The 17,491-nt window shown below is 46.5% G+C and overlaps 1 protein-coding gene across 2 annotated transcripts in view; it reads left to right on the top strand.

The window, feature by feature from the left end:
- Positions 1-17,489, top strand: part of IFT140 (intraflagellar transport 140) — an 84,692-nt gene extending 67,203 nt beyond the window's left edge. The window contains exons 19-30 of one of the 2 annotated variants that reach the window (XM_058035914.1): positions 7,295-7,472; positions 9,651-9,841; positions 10,854-10,949; positions 11,299-11,431; positions 11,521-11,664; positions 12,044-12,172; positions 12,367-12,549; positions 13,240-13,446; positions 13,607-13,819; positions 13,899-14,065; positions 15,036-15,177; positions 15,717-17,489. In XM_058035914.1, the coding sequence (XP_057891897.1) occupies positions 7,295-7,472; positions 9,651-9,841; positions 10,854-10,949; positions 11,299-11,431; positions 11,521-11,664; positions 12,044-12,172; positions 12,367-12,549; positions 13,240-13,446; positions 13,607-13,819; positions 13,899-14,065; positions 15,036-15,177; positions 15,717-15,917 (1,984 nt within the window). In that variant the 3' untranslated portion in view covers positions 15,918-17,489. The remainder of the gene's footprint in view (positions 1-7,294; positions 7,473-9,650; positions 9,842-10,853; positions 10,950-11,298; positions 11,432-11,520; positions 11,665-12,043; positions 12,173-12,366; positions 12,550-13,239; positions 13,447-13,606; positions 13,820-13,898; positions 14,066-15,035; positions 15,178-15,716) is intronic. The other variant, XM_058035915.1, reaches the window with a different exon arrangement.
- The last annotated feature ends 2 nt before the right edge of the window (positions 17,490-17,491 follow it).

Here is a 17,491-nt window from a genome sequence, read left to right as displayed (position 1 = left end):
GTAGCCTGCTGAGCGCTGGGTCCTCCAAGCCAACCCGTGCTGCTCCAAAAGCCTAGGTTTGGGTGCAAACTTCAGAATATCCTGCAAACGGTGACAGATATCATCCTCGCCAAGCCGAGCCAGAGGGGAATGCGGTCACCCCAAAGGTGATCTACAAGTCTGGAGTATCTCGAGGAGGTTGCTCTGCCCCGTCCCTCTCCGAAGAGCCGAGCTGTGAGTGCCGGGACGAGAACAGCCACTGCGGTGAGGAAAAGGCCCCCCCCACCTCCCCACCAAGAGGAAATGGCTGTTTTTTGTGGCTCGTTTTGGTGAACCTCAGGGCGTAGTCGACTGCAAAAAAAAAAAAAAAAAAAAAGAGCCACTGCCACGGCAGTCAAACATTAACAGGATGCGTTTCCTGAAAGGAAAAAACTATGGAGACTTCTAAAGTTGTCCCTCCTCCCCTCGGAGGGCCCCCTTCCCGCCTCACGCCTCCTCCCTCCCCTCGCCGCTGCCCCCAGCAGGGCTGCCGGGAGCTGCAGCGCCTCGGGGAGCCTGGGGAGCACGGCAGAGCTCCTCGGGAAAAGGAGAGAAGGAAATCCCAGCTTCAGCCCTCGGGCCATCAGCTCTGTGGAAGCGGATCGAGGAGAGGGATTTTGAAATACCTTTCACTAGAAGCAAAACATGATTGGGGTTCGCTGCTGCACAGCGCGACGGAAGCTCTGCGGGGCTGCGCTGATGTCCGCGTCCTCTCTGCACCATAGGAGGGACCATGACAGATAAATAAGAAGTATAAAATCTCGAGACTCTCAACCCGGTAACAACCCAATCTGGGGGTGTCTGCAGAGGCAGAGGGCAAGTGTTGGGGCGTGAGTGAGGTTGGGAGTCAGCGCATGGCGAGCCCAAGGCCCGGCGTGCTGGGCGCCGTGAGGGCTCCGCAGAGCCTCGAGGGAGGCTGCCCGCCCCGCTCGGTGCCCAGGCCGTGCAGGCCCCGCTGCTGTGTGGGATCGTCCTGCTGACAGCTCGGTACGGGCTGCGCTGCCACAGGGCGGGTGGCTTCTCTGATAAACCCGTTAACGAGAGTTCTGCGGGCATTCCAAACTGTTCTTGAACTTGGATGTTTCCAGAGCGGTCTTGCCCAGACTGGCGCTCCATACGGCTCTTTGCTGTTCCCATCGGCTGCCTCGGCAGCACCGGGAGGAGGACAGAGATTCTGGTGGGCACTGCCCTGCAGCCGGGTGGTACTGCCTGGGGTTATGCCCCTCCTGAGCTGAGCCTGGCACAGAGTTCAGGCTGCACAAACACCGCACGAGTGTAGCATTGCCTCGTACACACTGCACTCAAGGCACCGCATCCGCTCAGCTCTGAGACTGGCACTGACCTGCCTTGCCGGGCACCACCACACCTGAGGGGCTGGCACAGGATTTCACATGAGTAATCAGTCCATTAGATTACAAACTGATTTAATTTTATAGTGCCTCCATCTTACCAAGACAAGAGGCTTTGCCCCTGACCAACTGATCTGCCCTGACCCAATACACAGAAAGAAACTGGTCTGAAATTTTTTGCAAGGCAACATTTTCTTTTCAAGACTTGGTGAGAGAAGGGGGGGAATTCCAATAAAGCTGATATGCTCCTATAAATAGTTTTCAGGTACTGAAGTTGAATGTACTAGCCTGGCTATGAACTCAGTCCTCCTCTGTGTGCTCTGATAGTTTTTAATCTTTTAAACAAATTAAATACTTTGAGCATCTTCATCCCTTGAGAGCACTGTAGCATCTTTGGTTTCTCTTTTTCCCTGTAACTGATCATGTTTCTGTACATTTCTGGTTTTAGAACTTCCAGTATAAGCACACCAGTGTTTGCCATTCTTCAAATAAATTTTCTACCAGCAATGACTGTTTTTGCATATTTTAAAACCCTTGGATTACTTGTTATTATTATTCTGTGTTTATTTTGAGTCAGGCATTCAGCAGCAAGGCAGATGATGTTTACATGTAGATAATGCCAGGAGAGATTTACCTTTAGGGAAATGTCACACACCTGCTTCTGCCTCCCCCCATTTGATTTTTGTGATTTGATGATGTCTGAGTGTGTATTTTCAGGGGGGTCCAAGCTTCCTTCTCATGTAACAATAAAAACAATAGCAATTATATTTTACAAAGGCTGAACAAATCAGTCTAGTCATAGAATCATAAAGGTTGGAAAAGATCAAGTCCAACCACAAACTCATGTCCCCAAATGCTACATCCACACAGCTTTTAAATCATTCCAGGGATGGTGACTCCACCACTGCCCTGGGCAGCTGTGCCAGTGCCCAACCACTCTTTCCATGAAGAAATTTTCCCTAAAATCCAATTTAAATAGTATGGGAATCCTGATCCTTAATAAAAAACTGCCTTAGTGAATGCTTCTTTGCTGGCAAACAGGCAGCAGGATGTGCATTTCGCAGCACTCACAGCATTCTGTGGAGCACAGGGGTTTGTGTCATACAAGCCACATGGAGCAATCTCTTGGTGTTGGTTTGATGAGGGTAAACTTGGAACAAAGCTGTGTATTCAGTGGGATATTATAGATCCATTATGTGAAGCTGCTTTATCAAAATTGTATGTTTCATTCAGGGAAGAGTTTTTAGGAGTAGCCTCATCAGCTTTCAGTGTTTGGATCATACATGAAAAATGCTTGACTTTTCTTAGAGTAGCTCATATAATATCATTAACACTATCAAGAGTCTCATTGAACTGTTACAACTTTTCATGTATTACTTGAATTTCTTGTTGTCTTTTAGCCCCACGGAAGGTTATAACCAGGATCCCATAAAGGGATTTTATTTTAAAAGCATCAAACCTAATTTAGCTACATCAGCTAAAACCTCATTTTCTCAAGTCCTTAGAGTTTTCCAGTCTAGTGGAAGACATCCCTGCCCATGGCAGGGGTTTGGAAAAAGATGTTCTGTGATTATCTAGAATATAACATTATAGGATGCAACAATAATTTGTTATATATAATGTGTATTTTATAGGGTCCAGTTCGACAAAGTGGGACCCAAATTGAAAAGAGATTTTTTTTTAATCCTGATCAATGTTCATATTCCAAATATAGCCCATTAAATAGAGGGAGAAAAGGTTTTTCAGTGAGATGCTTCAGACATAAAAATCTCCAGCCCTTCTGAATAATATTCCATTTTTTCTTTAAACTTCAGTGCTTTAGGCAATGAAAAATATATGGGAACAGAAGGGTTTGTGAGGACTGTGGATGTTCCACAGAAAAACAGATGTGAAAGGTCAGATACAAAGCAAGGAAACTTTCATCAAATATGTGGTAAGATTTGTGTCCACTCTTAAGAGGCATCAGTGTGTGCTTCCCCAGTGCCTGGTGCTGTGGATGTGGCTGGAGCAGGGTGTCCCTCCCTGGTGGGAGCCTGGGGCTCCCAGGCTGCTGGGGATGCCTTCCCATGGCTCTGCTCCCACTGCTGCTGTGCCTGGGCTTCGTTACATTTCCAGCTTCAGCTGATGAAGTACAGATGTGAGAGGCTTTTCAGGGGGGCGAAAAGAGGAGGAGGGGAAGAACAGGAAATTCCTGGAGTCACAGTTGGGGGCAGGGAAAAATATTACTTGGCATTTTTATATGGACAGCAGGGCCAGGCCTGGAAAGTAGAGTTGCTGCCTTTTAGGGATGCATGGAGAGATTCAGCTTTCTTACTGCACTGGCAGCTGTTGGGAGATAAACTGTGGTTTTCCCTGGGATTTAAGTGAATCTGTTCTGCACCTCCTGTTTTTTGTTGCTTCACCAGACCCACATCCATCTGCCCACATTTCTGAGGGGCAGCATAACTTGCCCTGGTGCTGGAGGTGTGTGCCTGCCAGGGGAGGTTGTGCATCTCGTGGCTGAGGTTGGTGTTTGTGAAATGAAGAGAGAAATGGAAGTGGATTGTGGGTGCTGCCAGGATCCCCTCCCCTTCCCTCTCCATGTACCTCATCTGAGCACTGACCCTCTTGTGAAGGATGTGTCTACTGGAAAGAACCAGTGTCTGCTGCAGGTCCATGGGGACCATGGCTGCTGTTCTTGCCTGTGCAGCTGCTAAGCAAACCAAGTGGGGTGTGGGAACTGCTCTGGGCAGAGCAAGGCTGGATTCCTTGGGTAAAACATTCCTTCAGGGGTTTCGGCAGGGTGGAAGCAGGAGAAGGAATGGTCAGAGGGAGTCAGTGGTCTCACCTGCCACGGGTTCTTGTGCTAGTGAGCTGCTCTGATCACGTCTCTCAGAATCTTAGAATCATGGAATGGTTTGGGTTGAAAAAGACCTTGAGGACCGTCTAGCACCAACCCTCTGCCATGGGCAGGGACACCTTTCTTTGCTGTCCCTCTCATCTCTTGCTGTGGTCTCTGTGCTGGGTGAGTCCATGCAAGATGTGCTCTGCTGTGAACAGTCCCAAATTCAGTGTCTTTGGTGCAGTTTGAGCCTGGTGTGCTTATCCCCTGCCCAGCCAGGGTGGGAGAAGGCAGTGTCTGCTGGAATAAATCCCAACTGCAAAGCACATTGACTGCAGTTGTTTCTCCCTCTGTGTTTGTTGCTGCCTGCAGCATATCCATGGCTCAAAACTCTCAGGTTCATTTTGCAAATGGTTTGGAGTGTAGGAGAAAGAGTTGGGATGGCAGAACTCGAGCTCCTCAGGGCAGAGGTACCTGGGTGCCTGTGTGGCCCACAGGCAGGTGTGTGGGGCAAGAGCTCCCAAAGAGGAGTCCTAGGGGCAGGAGCTCCTGCTGAATTTTGACATTGGCAGGAGATGTTGCCATCCAGGAAAGCATAAAACAGCTGAGAGATGATGAGCAATATCTCCTAAATCCTGCTATGACTCTCTGCACGCTGTTATCTTCTAACTTGCTACTTTAAAATACACTGTGTAGTCTGTTTCCTCTCAAAAGTTTCCACTCCCTGTACTCTAAATAAGAATCTCATCTGCTCGCCTGTTTGAGCCCATGAACTCTCATCTTCCTGCATGGAGGGAGTTGAGAGCTGTCAGAGCTCTGAAAAAGAAAGACTTTTATTTCCTTTCAGAAATTCACTGTTAGTCAGCTTGACAAAGCCCAGCACAGACGTGTGTTCCTTCACCCCAAGCCAACTGGCTGTTGGCAGCTTCTTCTGGCACACTGCAGAGCTTGGGAAATGCACTTCTCCTCAAGTCTTGTGAAGAACAGCTGTGCCCAGGCACAGCCTCGAGCAGCTTTTCCTAAGGACAGAACTCAGATGGCTGTGTTGGTCAAAGCCAGGTGACCATAACTAACATCATGTTGATCATGTCAATGTTGTTTAAAGGTGTTTTTCCAACTTTTCCCAATTCCAGATAGAGATAGTGTCTGGAATAAAAGAGAAAACTGTTCCAACTTTTCAGAAATTAGGAATGTTACATCTGATGACACAAGGCAGCATTTTTGTATTGAGTGGTATTGGTTTCTGTCGGGCCCTTCCAGGTCTGAAATGACCATGCTTTATTTCAATATTCCTTTAGACTCCTTGGCTGGGGAGTTTGGACATGTGGGAGAAGAGCATGAGGAGGCTATGCTTGAATAGCACTCAGTTGTAAGAAAGGCGGCACTCAGACATGCATTTTTGCTTTTCTAAACCAGAAACACTTTTGATCTTTCTGAAATTTGTCCCTGATTTAACATTTTCATTCCTTTCTTATTTTTTCCATACCGTTTGTCTCAGTGAAGTCTGTACTACTTATATTGATTAATATCCGAAACCTTCATGTGAGTTGCACTGCAAGTAAAAGATGCTCTAAAATTCTTAACTAGATTACGCAAAGAATTTTTCCTGTGCCTTTTGTTAGTGTATGAGCACGTCATGGCTCACCTGTTCCACTGTTTCCCGGTTGGTCACTTTCTCCTGTGTATGCAGGGCTTTCTCACAGCCACTGGAAACAGAAAAACATTTTAATCATAGGAAAGCTGGAAGGGAATTTGTTGGCTGGTCATAAAGTGTCATTCTATTCTATTCTATTATTTTCTTATTTTTTCCTTGCTTTTAGAATTTAGATCTTTCCTTTGTGCTGTGTTGGTGCCTGAGAACTGCACAGACTGTACCACTGCTGAGGGTGACATAGAAAAAAAACCTTATTTTGAATGCTCATGGTTTTTATTAGTCAAACGTACTGCATGAAATTTTGAAGAGTCTCAAAAGTGAATAGAATCTGTGAAAATATTTGCTTGTCCCACGCTGTGATGGTCAGTTCTGTTGTGCTCCTTCTGCTAAGCAATTCTGCCAACCATTCCAGCTGGGAGCATGGTCCTCAGCCCATCCTGCTTTACCTGGGCAGGGGACTTTGCAGTGTTAACTCCAAGCTCATAGCCCTGACTTCTTGTTCTGAGCATTACAAAGCTTTTCTTTTTGTCTATTTATGCAAGTTTTAAATTAGAACATGGTTGTTAGGTAATTTTTCTACACATCATTCCCTATAACTGGGTACAACAATTGTACTCCCAGTAGTTGTTCAGTATTTAAACTACTCCAGACTGCAACAGGAGATTTCCAGTGTAGGTTAAAACGTTTTTGTAATTTAAATTTTGATTTCTGAACATCAGTGTGGGAGTTGTGACTGTCTACAGGTTGCAGCTACAGCAGGATAGGCACATGATAAATGTTTATATACATGCAAACATGGACTGGTTTGGGTTGGAAGGGACCTTAAAGACCATCTAGTTCTACCCACCCCTGCTTTGGGCAGAGATGCCCACCATTCCCAGGTTGCTCCAAGTCCCATCCAAACTGGCCTTGAATGTTTCCAGGGATGGGGCAGCCACAGCTGCTCTGGGCAACCTGTGCCAGGGCCTCCCCACCCTCATAGGAAAGAATTTCTTCCAATCTGAATCACCCCTTTTGCAATTTAAAGCCATTCCCCCTTGTCCTGTCCCTCTAAGCCCTCATCCCAACTCCCTCTCCAGCTCTCCTGGAGCTCCTTTAGGCACTGGAAGGTGCTCTTCAGTTCTCCTCAGAGCCTTCTCTTCTCCAGGCTGAACATCCCCAACTCTCTCAGCCTGTCTCCAGAGTAGATGTGTAATTGCTGTTGTTTAGACATTGGTGTAAATCAAAGTCCACAATATTTCCTTAAGGTTGGGGTCATTTAGCTCAAGAAGTGACCTTTGTGTGTGAGCCTGTTCTGTTCCTCTTTGATCTTGGCACAGCTGGAGTCTCTGTTATAGTCACCCCATTGCCAATGTACTGATGGTTTCCCCTTTCACACTCTCCCTCCTCACACCTCACTTGCCTTCCAGGTGACACAATAACAGCTCTCCTTTTCTCTCCTGTTTCCTGCAGTGAGGCTGTCTGGGAGAACATGGCTCGCATGTGTGTGAAGACTCAGAGGCTTGATGTTGCCAAAATTTGCCTGGGGCACATGGGTCATGCCAGAGGAGCCAAGGCACTGCGGGAGGCTGAGCAAGAGCCAGAGCAGAAGGCCAGGGTGGCTGTGCTGGCCATCCAGCTGGGCATGCTGGTAAATCCCACAGCCAAGCTATGAATGGTTTCTATCAGACTCTGAAAAATCACTCAGTGAAAGAAACTGCTAACTAAAGGAAACATATTTTAAAGATTGTTTTATGTGTGAAACATTTAACAAAAATCTGCTTTTTTGGGGCATAAGCCTCTTCCAAACTAGGTTTCACTGGATTTAAAAAAGGCTGTATTTTATTATAGTTAAAATGTTTCAACAAACATGTTTTAAGCTCTGATATGGAGCTCTGATATTTAAGTTCTGGTATGGAACACAAGTTCCAATTTGAACTTATTTGTTTCTAGAGTGAAAGGCTAGAGCTGTGTGCTGTCACAGAGTGAGGGCTGACCTGAGGTTGTTGAAGGAGTTCAGGGAAAATAGACTTTTCCTGTAGGGCTGGAGAGCTCTGGTCAGTCACATTCATTGCCTGTACTGTCCCAGGGATGCCTAGTCACCCAGATTTCTATCCTGACTTCTCCCACTGTGTGAGCAGGAACTTGGCTGCATCCAGCTCAGACAGAGGACAAGATCTGGTGGTTCCACCACCTGAAGCCCAACCTGGCAGCAGATACACCCCAGTGTGGACCTTGTGTCTCATGTCTGTCTTCATTCCCCTTGACTGCCAATAGAACTGAGATCTAAGTTGAATTTGAGGCCAGCATTGTCATATGGATTGAAAATTGACTGATGTTGGTTAGAGAGGAATTAGTATTTGACTAATTTAATACCTTTAGCAATGATCCATAAGAAAGCCAGAAATTTTTCATTTGGGAACCGTAAGAGATCCAGACATATGATCTGTCAGAGGGAAAAACTGAAAAAGAATTTATGAAATAACCCACAGTCTATAAGAAATACTGAATTAGATAAAAAATAGCAAGGTGCTATGACAGCAAAAATCAGTTTGGGGCCATGTTTGAGGAGATGCCAAATCCTGGGGCCTGGATTTGGTAACTCCTATCTGTGTATTCAGGGCAGCTACAGCTGGAATGATGACCTCCAGGCTTTAAGTATGTCATAAATAGTTGAAAAAATAGTTGATGAACTGGAAAAGCTTCAGACAAAACCAATGCAAATTTCTCCGCTCTTAGAAAGATTTCACAGAAAAGGAAGTCTTGAAAATGGTCAAATAGATAAAATTTGGCTTGAAAAGGTATTTTGTAATCTATAGTATGAGTATGAGAGAAAGAAAGAGACAGAGAGGAACTATTCTGAGTAAAAGGTAAGGAAAAAAGGAAAATTTAAACTAAATGTTTGTAAAGGCTTCCTGGCAGAGAAAACTATGAGGCTGAAAAGTGTCAGCACTGCTTCTCTTGGATATTTAGATCTGTTTGGAGAGGTGGAAGGTAACTGCAGCAAAACAAATGCAGTTCTACTGCTTTTTTCCATCTTGTACAGAGTCTTAGGGCAGGCATCTTCCTTTTCCACTTTCTGTGCTTTTTTAAATTTGAAACAATAAGAGACAAAAAGCATTTTTCTGTCTTGGACAGATAATCTTAATTTACTAAATATAGTGTTCAGCTGGACAGCAGTTGGGTGGAGCAGGAAAGTGCTCCTTCCACAGGAGTTAGAACCTCTCAGAGAATAAAAATAATAGTTCCAAATTTGCCCGCCCTTGCGTCAGCACCAGCAAAACCCTCCTGTTCTAATTCTGCAATAAATTACTAACATTTATTCCCAGGAATGGAGCTCAGTTGTCCACAAACAGCATTGCTACCTCTGAGATCTGCTGGGAGGCCACAGGGGTTCCCTGGCTTGCAACACCTTAATTCTCAAACCCTGAGTGCCAGGATCCTCTCCTAAGCCCCACCCCTGGGTGGGCAGCATGATCGGTAGCTGTACCCCCACCTAAGCATGTCTCCATTTTTGGTGATTCACACTCCTGATGACAGTATTTGATCATTGATGACTTGCTTGGGTCACTCCCCTGCCTCTCAGGCAATCCTGTACAATAAGTGTCAGGATCTGAATGCTTTCCTTATTTTTACATGACCATCCTGTTTCCCAAAAACATGCTATCCTAGGCCATGTATATTTAGTTGGTTAAACCCTGTGACCGATCGATTGTTGCTTTAATTGCATTGCAATGCCCTGCACTAATAAACTGCTCCGAGAATGCCGGTGTGGCTGACATGCAGCGTGGGCAGGGCTGACGGCATCTTGGGTGTTCCTCTCCCCCAGGAGGACGCAGAGCGGCTGTACAAGGATTGCAGACGCTATGACCTCTTGAACAAGTTCTACCAGGCCTCCAACCAGTGGCAGAAAGCCATCGAGACGGCCGAGGCTCACGACCGGGTTCACCTGCGCACCACCCACTACAACTACGCCAAGCACCTGGAGGCAACCGGGCAGCAGAGCCTGGCACTCACCCAGTAAGCAGCAGCTGGGCGTAAGCTGGGGGGGCTGGGAGCCTCTTTCTCCTGTGAAGATGGGTGAAGGAGGATGTTTGATCATGACCAGTAAAAATTAATTAAAGTCTTTTCCTGTTTCTGGTGCCTTCTATCTCATAGAGTGAAAGCATTCCCAGTGAAACCTCCCAGCACCCTCCCACGCAAATAATGTGTAGTGTCTTAAAAAGTCAAGAATCTGTCTGGGCCAGCAGAGAAAACCCACTCATATCCAGTCCTATGTTTGTCTCTGGAAGACCACTGCCATCTTTTCCTTCCTTTTCCATGAAAAAACCAATTATTTGCCTTTCCCCGAGAGTCCCAGACACAAATGGTGGAGCAGAATTGAGTTTGATTTGGTTGCTTCTGGTGGCTGATCCTCTCCTGTGACTGCCAAGTCCCATGACAAGTTAGGGGAGAGTATTTTTGATGTCTTGTATTTCTTGTTTGAGATCTTGTTTTTATATGAGTTTTCCAATATGAAAAGTTCCCATCATCATCATCATCCAATAAGGTCAATTCTGTTCAGAATCACAGCAGAACTCTGCTGTGCTCAGGCAGACCCACTGCTGGCCATGGTGGGCAGTGGGGTTAGGAGATGTGGGTGCTGGGGAAGGGCAGTGACCTCTCAGCAGTGGCAGAGGCTGATGCTGCAGTGGGTACAATGTGGAGCCTGGGCCATTTGTGACCTGTCCAGACAGGTGGGCTTGATGCTTGGGGAACTTTCTGGAATACTTCTTTGGGCCATCACTGGCACTTTTAAAGTATTTTGTGTGCTGTGAATATCACTCCTCCCTGATTCCAAGTGCCTGGCAGTACCACTGAACTTTTAATTTTTGATGGTGCTGGTGGACTGCAACTGGTCGTACAGTGAACTTATACAGCTGAAGTTGTTGCCAGTGTTGTCTGTTGTTTGGCTGGCAAACAAGATTAAATAGATTAATAGAGAGCTAATAAGGAGGCTGTCATCTCACATCTAATATGTTCTTCTCTACAGCTATGAAAAGTCAGACACACACAGGTTTGAGGTACCTCGAATGCTCTCTGAAGACTTACAAGCACTGGAGAACTACATCAACAAGATGAAAGACAAGTCAGTGCTATGCTTGTTCCTTCTACATGGGCTGTCAGATCTGACATACAATTTGTGATGAGTGCAAGGATGACAGAGTGTGAATCTTCTCAGTCTCATTCAGCCCCTGCCTTATCCACTATGACCCTCCAACAGCTTTTCAGGTTTACGCTGCACTTGCATAGTAACTGCCACATTGTTATCCAGGCTGACTTCTGGTATAGTGCAGATCTTGGGAGTGTCACACTTGGGTTGGGGTAAATCATGAACACACTAAGAAGTGTGTTAAGTCTTTAGTTCAAGCTCTCTAGCAGTGACAAACAGCATCTGTCATTTCTCATTGCTGCAGTTAATATTGTTGCTTTTCCAGGAGCCTGTGGAAGTGGTGGGCACAGTACTTGGAGAGCCAGTCAGACATGGAGTCCGCATTAAAATACTATGAACTGGCTCACGATTATTTTTCCCTAGTCCGTGTTCACTGCTTTCAAGGCAACATTGAGAAGGTAAGGCAGCCTGCTTCCACCTGCTTCCAGAGCTCTCAGTCCTGGGAGGAGCATGGACATGAAGTAAAGCTGTACAATTCCTTCTGCAGGCTGCTGAAATAGCAAATGAAACGGGGAATGGGGCAGCCTCCTATCACCTGGCACGCCAGTACGAGAGTCAGGAGGACATCAAGCAGGCCGTGCACTTCTACAGCCGGGCCCAGGCGTTCAACAACGCCATCCGCTTGTGCAAGGTACGCCGAGAGGCGCCGTGTGCCCGCACCAGCACAGCCTTCTGCCCTCTGGGAGTACAGGGTGTTTGTGCCTGTTGTGTCCCATGAGACACTGCCTGCTCTTGAACAGCCCATGATGAAGCTGCTCCTGGTTTCTGCTAAAGGGGGATCAATAAAGCCTTGGTGGTTTGGAAATGTATTTTCTTAAACAGCTCATCAGAAAATCCCTGAAAGAAATAATCATAATCAAAGCTGAAGATCACTTGGGTTGTAGAGGTTTTACACAGAAGGGGGTGAGAGTTTGGAACTATGGGACAGCATAAAGATACAGGCTTGTCAGAAGTTGGAATTACGAAATTTTTGTGTGCACACTCAGAGCCAAATCTTTGCTTCTGAACAGGCGAATAATTTAAATGATCAGCTGATGAACCTGGCTCTCCTGAGCTCACCAGAAGACATGATAGAGGCAGCCTGCTATTACGAGGAAAAGGGGGATCAAATGGACAGAGCTGTTATGTTATACCACAAGGTAAATGTTTTTTAGTAAAAACTCCCAAACTTTACTCTGAAGCAGTTCCTACAGCAGAGGAATTGTAAATCCGCTGTGGTCCTGCTTATTTGTAATTTTTTCATGGTGAGTAATTCTTTATTAAGCCAGGGTGTCCTGTGAACTGGCTCTGTAGTGCTCATTCTAGTTTTGAAGCCTCATTCCTAATTTTGCAGGCAGGACACTTCTCCAAAGCCCTGGAGCTGGCCTTCGCCACGCAGCAGTTCGGGGCCCTGCAGCTCATTGCTGAGGACCTGGATGAGAAATCCGACCCAGCCCTGCTCGCCCGCTGCTCCGGCTTCTTCATTGAACATGCTCAGTATGAGAAGGCAATGGAGCTGCTGCTCACAGCCAAGAAGGTGAGCTGAGCCCTCTGCTCCCCTCTGCACAGGTAAAGGAGCACAACAGGTGTGTACCTGCACACAGCCATTTATCTGTGCAGATAAACAGATACAAGAGACATTTGTAAAGTTTCAAGATTCCTCCTAAGCCAGTGATTCAGAGGCACTGGCAGCTCAGCCTTGCCAAAATGCTGGGCACCAGACCATTCTGTGCTCCCTCCTCTTTAACAAGCTCCTATGGCTGGCTTTCTTCTACACTTTGCAAGGGTACCATAGCCCTTTTCTGGACTACAAGCTTTTGTATAGCCTACTCAGAATTTGTTCCTATATGGGAAGTACCAAAATATTTAACAAAATTTTTCAATTTATTTGTATTTGCTGGAAACGTTACTATTGATCGTGCCTAACAAACCTGACTTTTATGTCTCTGAAAACCTCATGTTCAGCATCAAAATGGCTGAATCTTTATGGCACACTTGTGTGAGAGCAGTGTTGTCATGGAAGAACAAACATGTTCTTCTTAGCAAACAAATGGGACAGTGTGTGCCTGAACAGGGGCTGATGTTGACATGTAACTACAGCCCAGTTCCAGACAGAGCATCCTCAGATACTTGTGTTTCTAGCGGATTTCTGTAGGTTACTCCACAAGCAAATGTGAGGTATCATGGTAGTGTTTACAACATCTCATTATTCTCTTGCTCCCATCAGTACCACGAAGCTCTGCAGCTCTGCCTGGAGCAGAATCTAACCATCACCGAGGAGCTGGCTGAGAAGATGACAGTCTCCAAGGAATCCCAGGATCTCTCTGAGGAGTCCCGGAGAGAGCTGCTGGAGCAAATTGCTGACTGCTGCATGAGACAAGGCAACTACCACATTGCCACCAAGAAATACACACAAGCAGGAAACAAATTAAAGGTCAGCCTGGAGAGCCTCAAAATGAGGGTGTTTTGAAAAGTAAACCTTGAAGCAGACTTCCTACAGTAGCTACCCAGATGAAACTTCTGAGCCATCTTGATGGTGTTTTTGCATTTTGTATTTTCCCTCTCTCCCTCTGTGCCACTCTTTCCCTTGCCAGGCTATGAGGGCATTACTGAAATCTGGAGATACTGAGAAAATTATCTTCTTTGCGGGAGTTTCCAGACAGAGAGAAATTTATATCATGGCAGCCAACTACCTGCAGTCACTGGATTGGCGCAAGGACGCAAAGATTATTGCAAATATCATCAGCTTCTACACCAAAGGAGGAGCCCTTGACCTCCTGGCAGGTTTCTATGATGCATGTGCTCAGGTACTGCCCTTTCTATGGCTGCTGAAGGTGTTTGGTTTATTGGCTCTGGAGCAAGACCATCTGCTCTCTCCTCTTGCAGGTAGAAATCGATGAGTATCAGAACTATGAAAAAGCCCACAGAGCACTGGCAGAAGCATACAAGTGCCTTTCCAAAGCAAAGGTCAGAAGCCCTGTGGAACAAGAAAGCAAACTTGGTCAACTGCAGAGCAGGATGAGTCTGATGAAGCGGTTCATCCATGCTCAGAGGTGAGCTGCAGCATGGATACTACAGAAACTAAATGACAGAAATATCATACCAGAATAGAAGTTGTAACAGCACCTGAAGTTTAATAAGAAATTTGCAGCTTGCTGCAAAAAAAAAAAAAAAAAAAGCTGCTGATACATTTTTCTAGGAGGGAAATCAAAATGTGACTTTTAAAAGTGCATTTAAAATGTTGCAATAAAGATGGAAAGGTAACCTGAAAGAGAAGGATATAGACCAAGGGAGGTGTAGCCAGAAAGGTGATTATCATAAAATCACAGAATCACTGACTGGTTTGGGTGGGAAGGGACTTTAAAGACCTTCTTGTTCCAAAAGCCTGCCATAGGCAGGAACACCTTCCACTACCCCATGTTCTTCTAAGCTACATCCAACCTGGCCTTGAAAATTTCCAGGGATGGGGCAGCCACAGCTTCTATGGGCACCCTGTGCCAGGGCCTGCCCACCCTCCTAGGGAACAGTTCCTTCCCAATATCCCATCTAACCATGTCCTCTGTGAGTGGGAAGCCATTCCCTGTGTCCTGTCCCTCAGGGCCCTTGTCCCAAGTCCCTCTCCAGCTGTCCTGGAGCCCCTTTAAGCCCTGGAAGAGGCTCTGAGGTCTCCCTGGAGCCTTCTTTCCAGATCAACACCCCCAGCTCTCCCAGCCTGGCTCCAGAGGGGCTCCAGCCCTTGGAACACCTTCATGGTCTCCTCTGGACTTGCTTCAGCAACTCCATATCCTGCCTGTGCTGGAACCCCAGGGCTGGAGGGAACTCTGCAGGTGGGTGTCTCATCTGAGCAGGGCAGGCATCCCTTGCTGCCCACACTGGCCAATCAGCCCCAGGACAAGGGGCATTTCTGGGTTTTGTTTTGGCTTCTGTCTTGAAAACTTATGCAGCAAAAACTCTTCCCTGTCCTTGTCTGGAAAAGCTGAATGCTCTCCTTGGGCTGTGACACTTCCTTTTCCCCTTTCCTAGAGTTTACCCTGAAGACCCTAAAGAAGCAGTCAGGCAGTGTGAGCTGCTCCTGGCTGAACAGGACTTTGACAATGCCGTCCGGCATGGCGACGTCCTGGGATTTTTGGTTCAGCATTATGCACAAGTGGAGGAATTCCATACAGTAAGTAAAGTCTTAATTCTTCTAACCTACAGAAGCCATATTGTCCACTGGAACATCTTGGTGGAGCATGGCTCTCACACAGGAAGATGTTCCATGGTAGGAGCCTAAATATGCAGCAGGGTGAGGCACAGCTCAGGAACTTTACCTCTATTTTTCATTCTACGTGAGAAAAGGAAAGCTCACAGGACACAGAGGGTAAATGGTGGTAGAATCTTAACTATTCCCAGTAATTCAGTGAGAACAGAGGGCAAGTCTTGGTGCATGCCTCAGCAATGCCACCACACTGTGTTTGCTACCTGGCCAGAGAAAAAAACTGTAAAATGGCAGTTATTTGAGGGAACAGTGAATTGCTCCTTCATGGCAGATGTGCCAGACACCCCCTGAACAGGTCCAGTACTCTGATGAAACATGAGGGTGTCAAGTGCAAGTTCTCCAGGTGTGCTGATGAACTTCACTTTTAATGTGCAAAGTACAAGAAATGGTTTGCTGGGGCCCCTGTAGCAGTGCTCTCTGTGACACTGATCTCTGCATTCCTTTAGGCTTATCGCTACCTGGAAGAGATGCAGAAAAGAATTCCAGCCTCAAACCTGAGCTACTATGTGTCCCCACAGACCATGGAGGCTGTGCACCGAGGAGCTGGTGTTCCCATGAGCCAAGCCCAGGCCACAGCACACTCTGGCCATGGCAGCATGGACAACAGGGAGGAGGAAGAAGTGGCTGATGAAGTGGAGGACCCCTGACAATGATCATTTACCAAATGCAAAGCTGACTTGATTATCAGCTCATTTATTCCATCCTCATTAGGGGGGACCAGATCAATCATGCCATTGCCATACAGTTTTTTGGTTATTACCAAGAAATTTCTTTTTCCTGCTTGACTGTATAAGCAACAGTATTAGAGTTAATACGTTCTCTCAAGCACAGCATACAGCAATTCACATGTACATTCTATTAGAAAGCTGGTTTTAGTATTTTAATAAATTTGAGGCAGAAAAACCCAGTAAGAACTGCATATTGTAACTTCACTTTTTCTCAGTACAGAAGAGCTGAATAACTGAGATGGAAACTGTGAGTTGCCTTTCAAGTACAGCTGTGATCTGCTAAGGTGCAGATCTGTGATTCCTTAGAAGTGAGACCTTCTGAAACAATCCCCATTCCATTTGGGTAGGAGTTTGGTTAAAATCAAACTACCCTCTCCTGCAGGCTGAAGGCAGAGTTTCCCCAACAAAAGCTTCTCTGTTCAAATACATCAGAGGGTCATGTGGGCTAGAGCAACTCCTTACAGACATCTGGGGTAAACCTCACAGTCACAGAATGCCTGGGTTGGAAGGGATCTTGGATGCCCCCTAGTCCAATCTCTGCTCAAGCTTTCTTTCTTTCTTGCTTTGAAGCTCCTTCTCTTGCAGTTACATCAAGCCACTCTGTACTAGTCATATTTTTGGATGTCAGTTTCTTCCCTGGCACAAGCACGACTGAGAGAAGTGAAGCTCAACGTCAGAACCAAGGTTCTGCTCACCTCTCTGCCTGTCCCGTGCCCTGCCAAGGAGCAGTTACGGTCACTCACATTTCTTACCAACTAGCCCTTACACTTAGAATGATTTTTCTTTTTCATGTTTTGTGACTTGCTTTAAAACTTGGGGTGAACATGAAGTTTCTAAATTGCTTTCAGGGAAGAAGGTTTGGGGAGATTTTAAAGTCAAAATCTGAACATTATTTATTCTTTAGTAGAAACTTCTGTACTAAGATTATACAAAAAGAATTCCCTGTCTTATTCCTTCCTAGCCACAGTCCAGCTCTAGCTCAGGCTGTTGAAGTCTGGCATACTTTCAGCACTTCAGTGTAGTTATCCAGTGCTTGCATCCCATCAGCAGTGCCATATCTTCCACTCCTTCCAGCAGCAGACCAAGAGCTGGCTCCCCAAACTCCAGCTGCTCAGGGACGTAAGGGGCAGGTCATAGTGGCAAGCGGCCCTCCCCAGCCCTCCTGTGTTTTTGACAAGAAGGCTCTGTGAGATCTTCCGTGTATTTTCAGCTGAGTGCTCAGAGCTGCCAAGGTTATAAATAGCTGGGGTGGGGGCTGGGGGCGCGGGAGGATGGCAGCACTCGCCACCTTCCTGCATCTGTACACGCTGTACCGGATACCCAGAGCTCACTCAATTGGCCTCCACTACAAAGTCCAGATGTCAAGTCAGGCTCGCTGGCTTACAGCTCAGCACCCTTCCCCCTTCTTCCTCTCCTCCAGCCAGGTGACTGCTGAAGAGGCCCCAGCAGTGCCCAAATACATCCAGCTGGCAAGAGCACAAGGAAAAGGTCAT

This window comes from Melospiza georgiana, chromosome 16, assembly GCF_028018845.1.
Source record: "Melospiza georgiana isolate bMelGeo1 chromosome 16, bMelGeo1.pri, whole genome shotgun sequence".
Taxonomy (NCBI): domain Eukaryota; kingdom Metazoa; phylum Chordata; class Aves; order Passeriformes; family Passerellidae; genus Melospiza; species Melospiza georgiana.
This window is presented reverse-complemented; position numbering and strand designations above follow the sequence as displayed.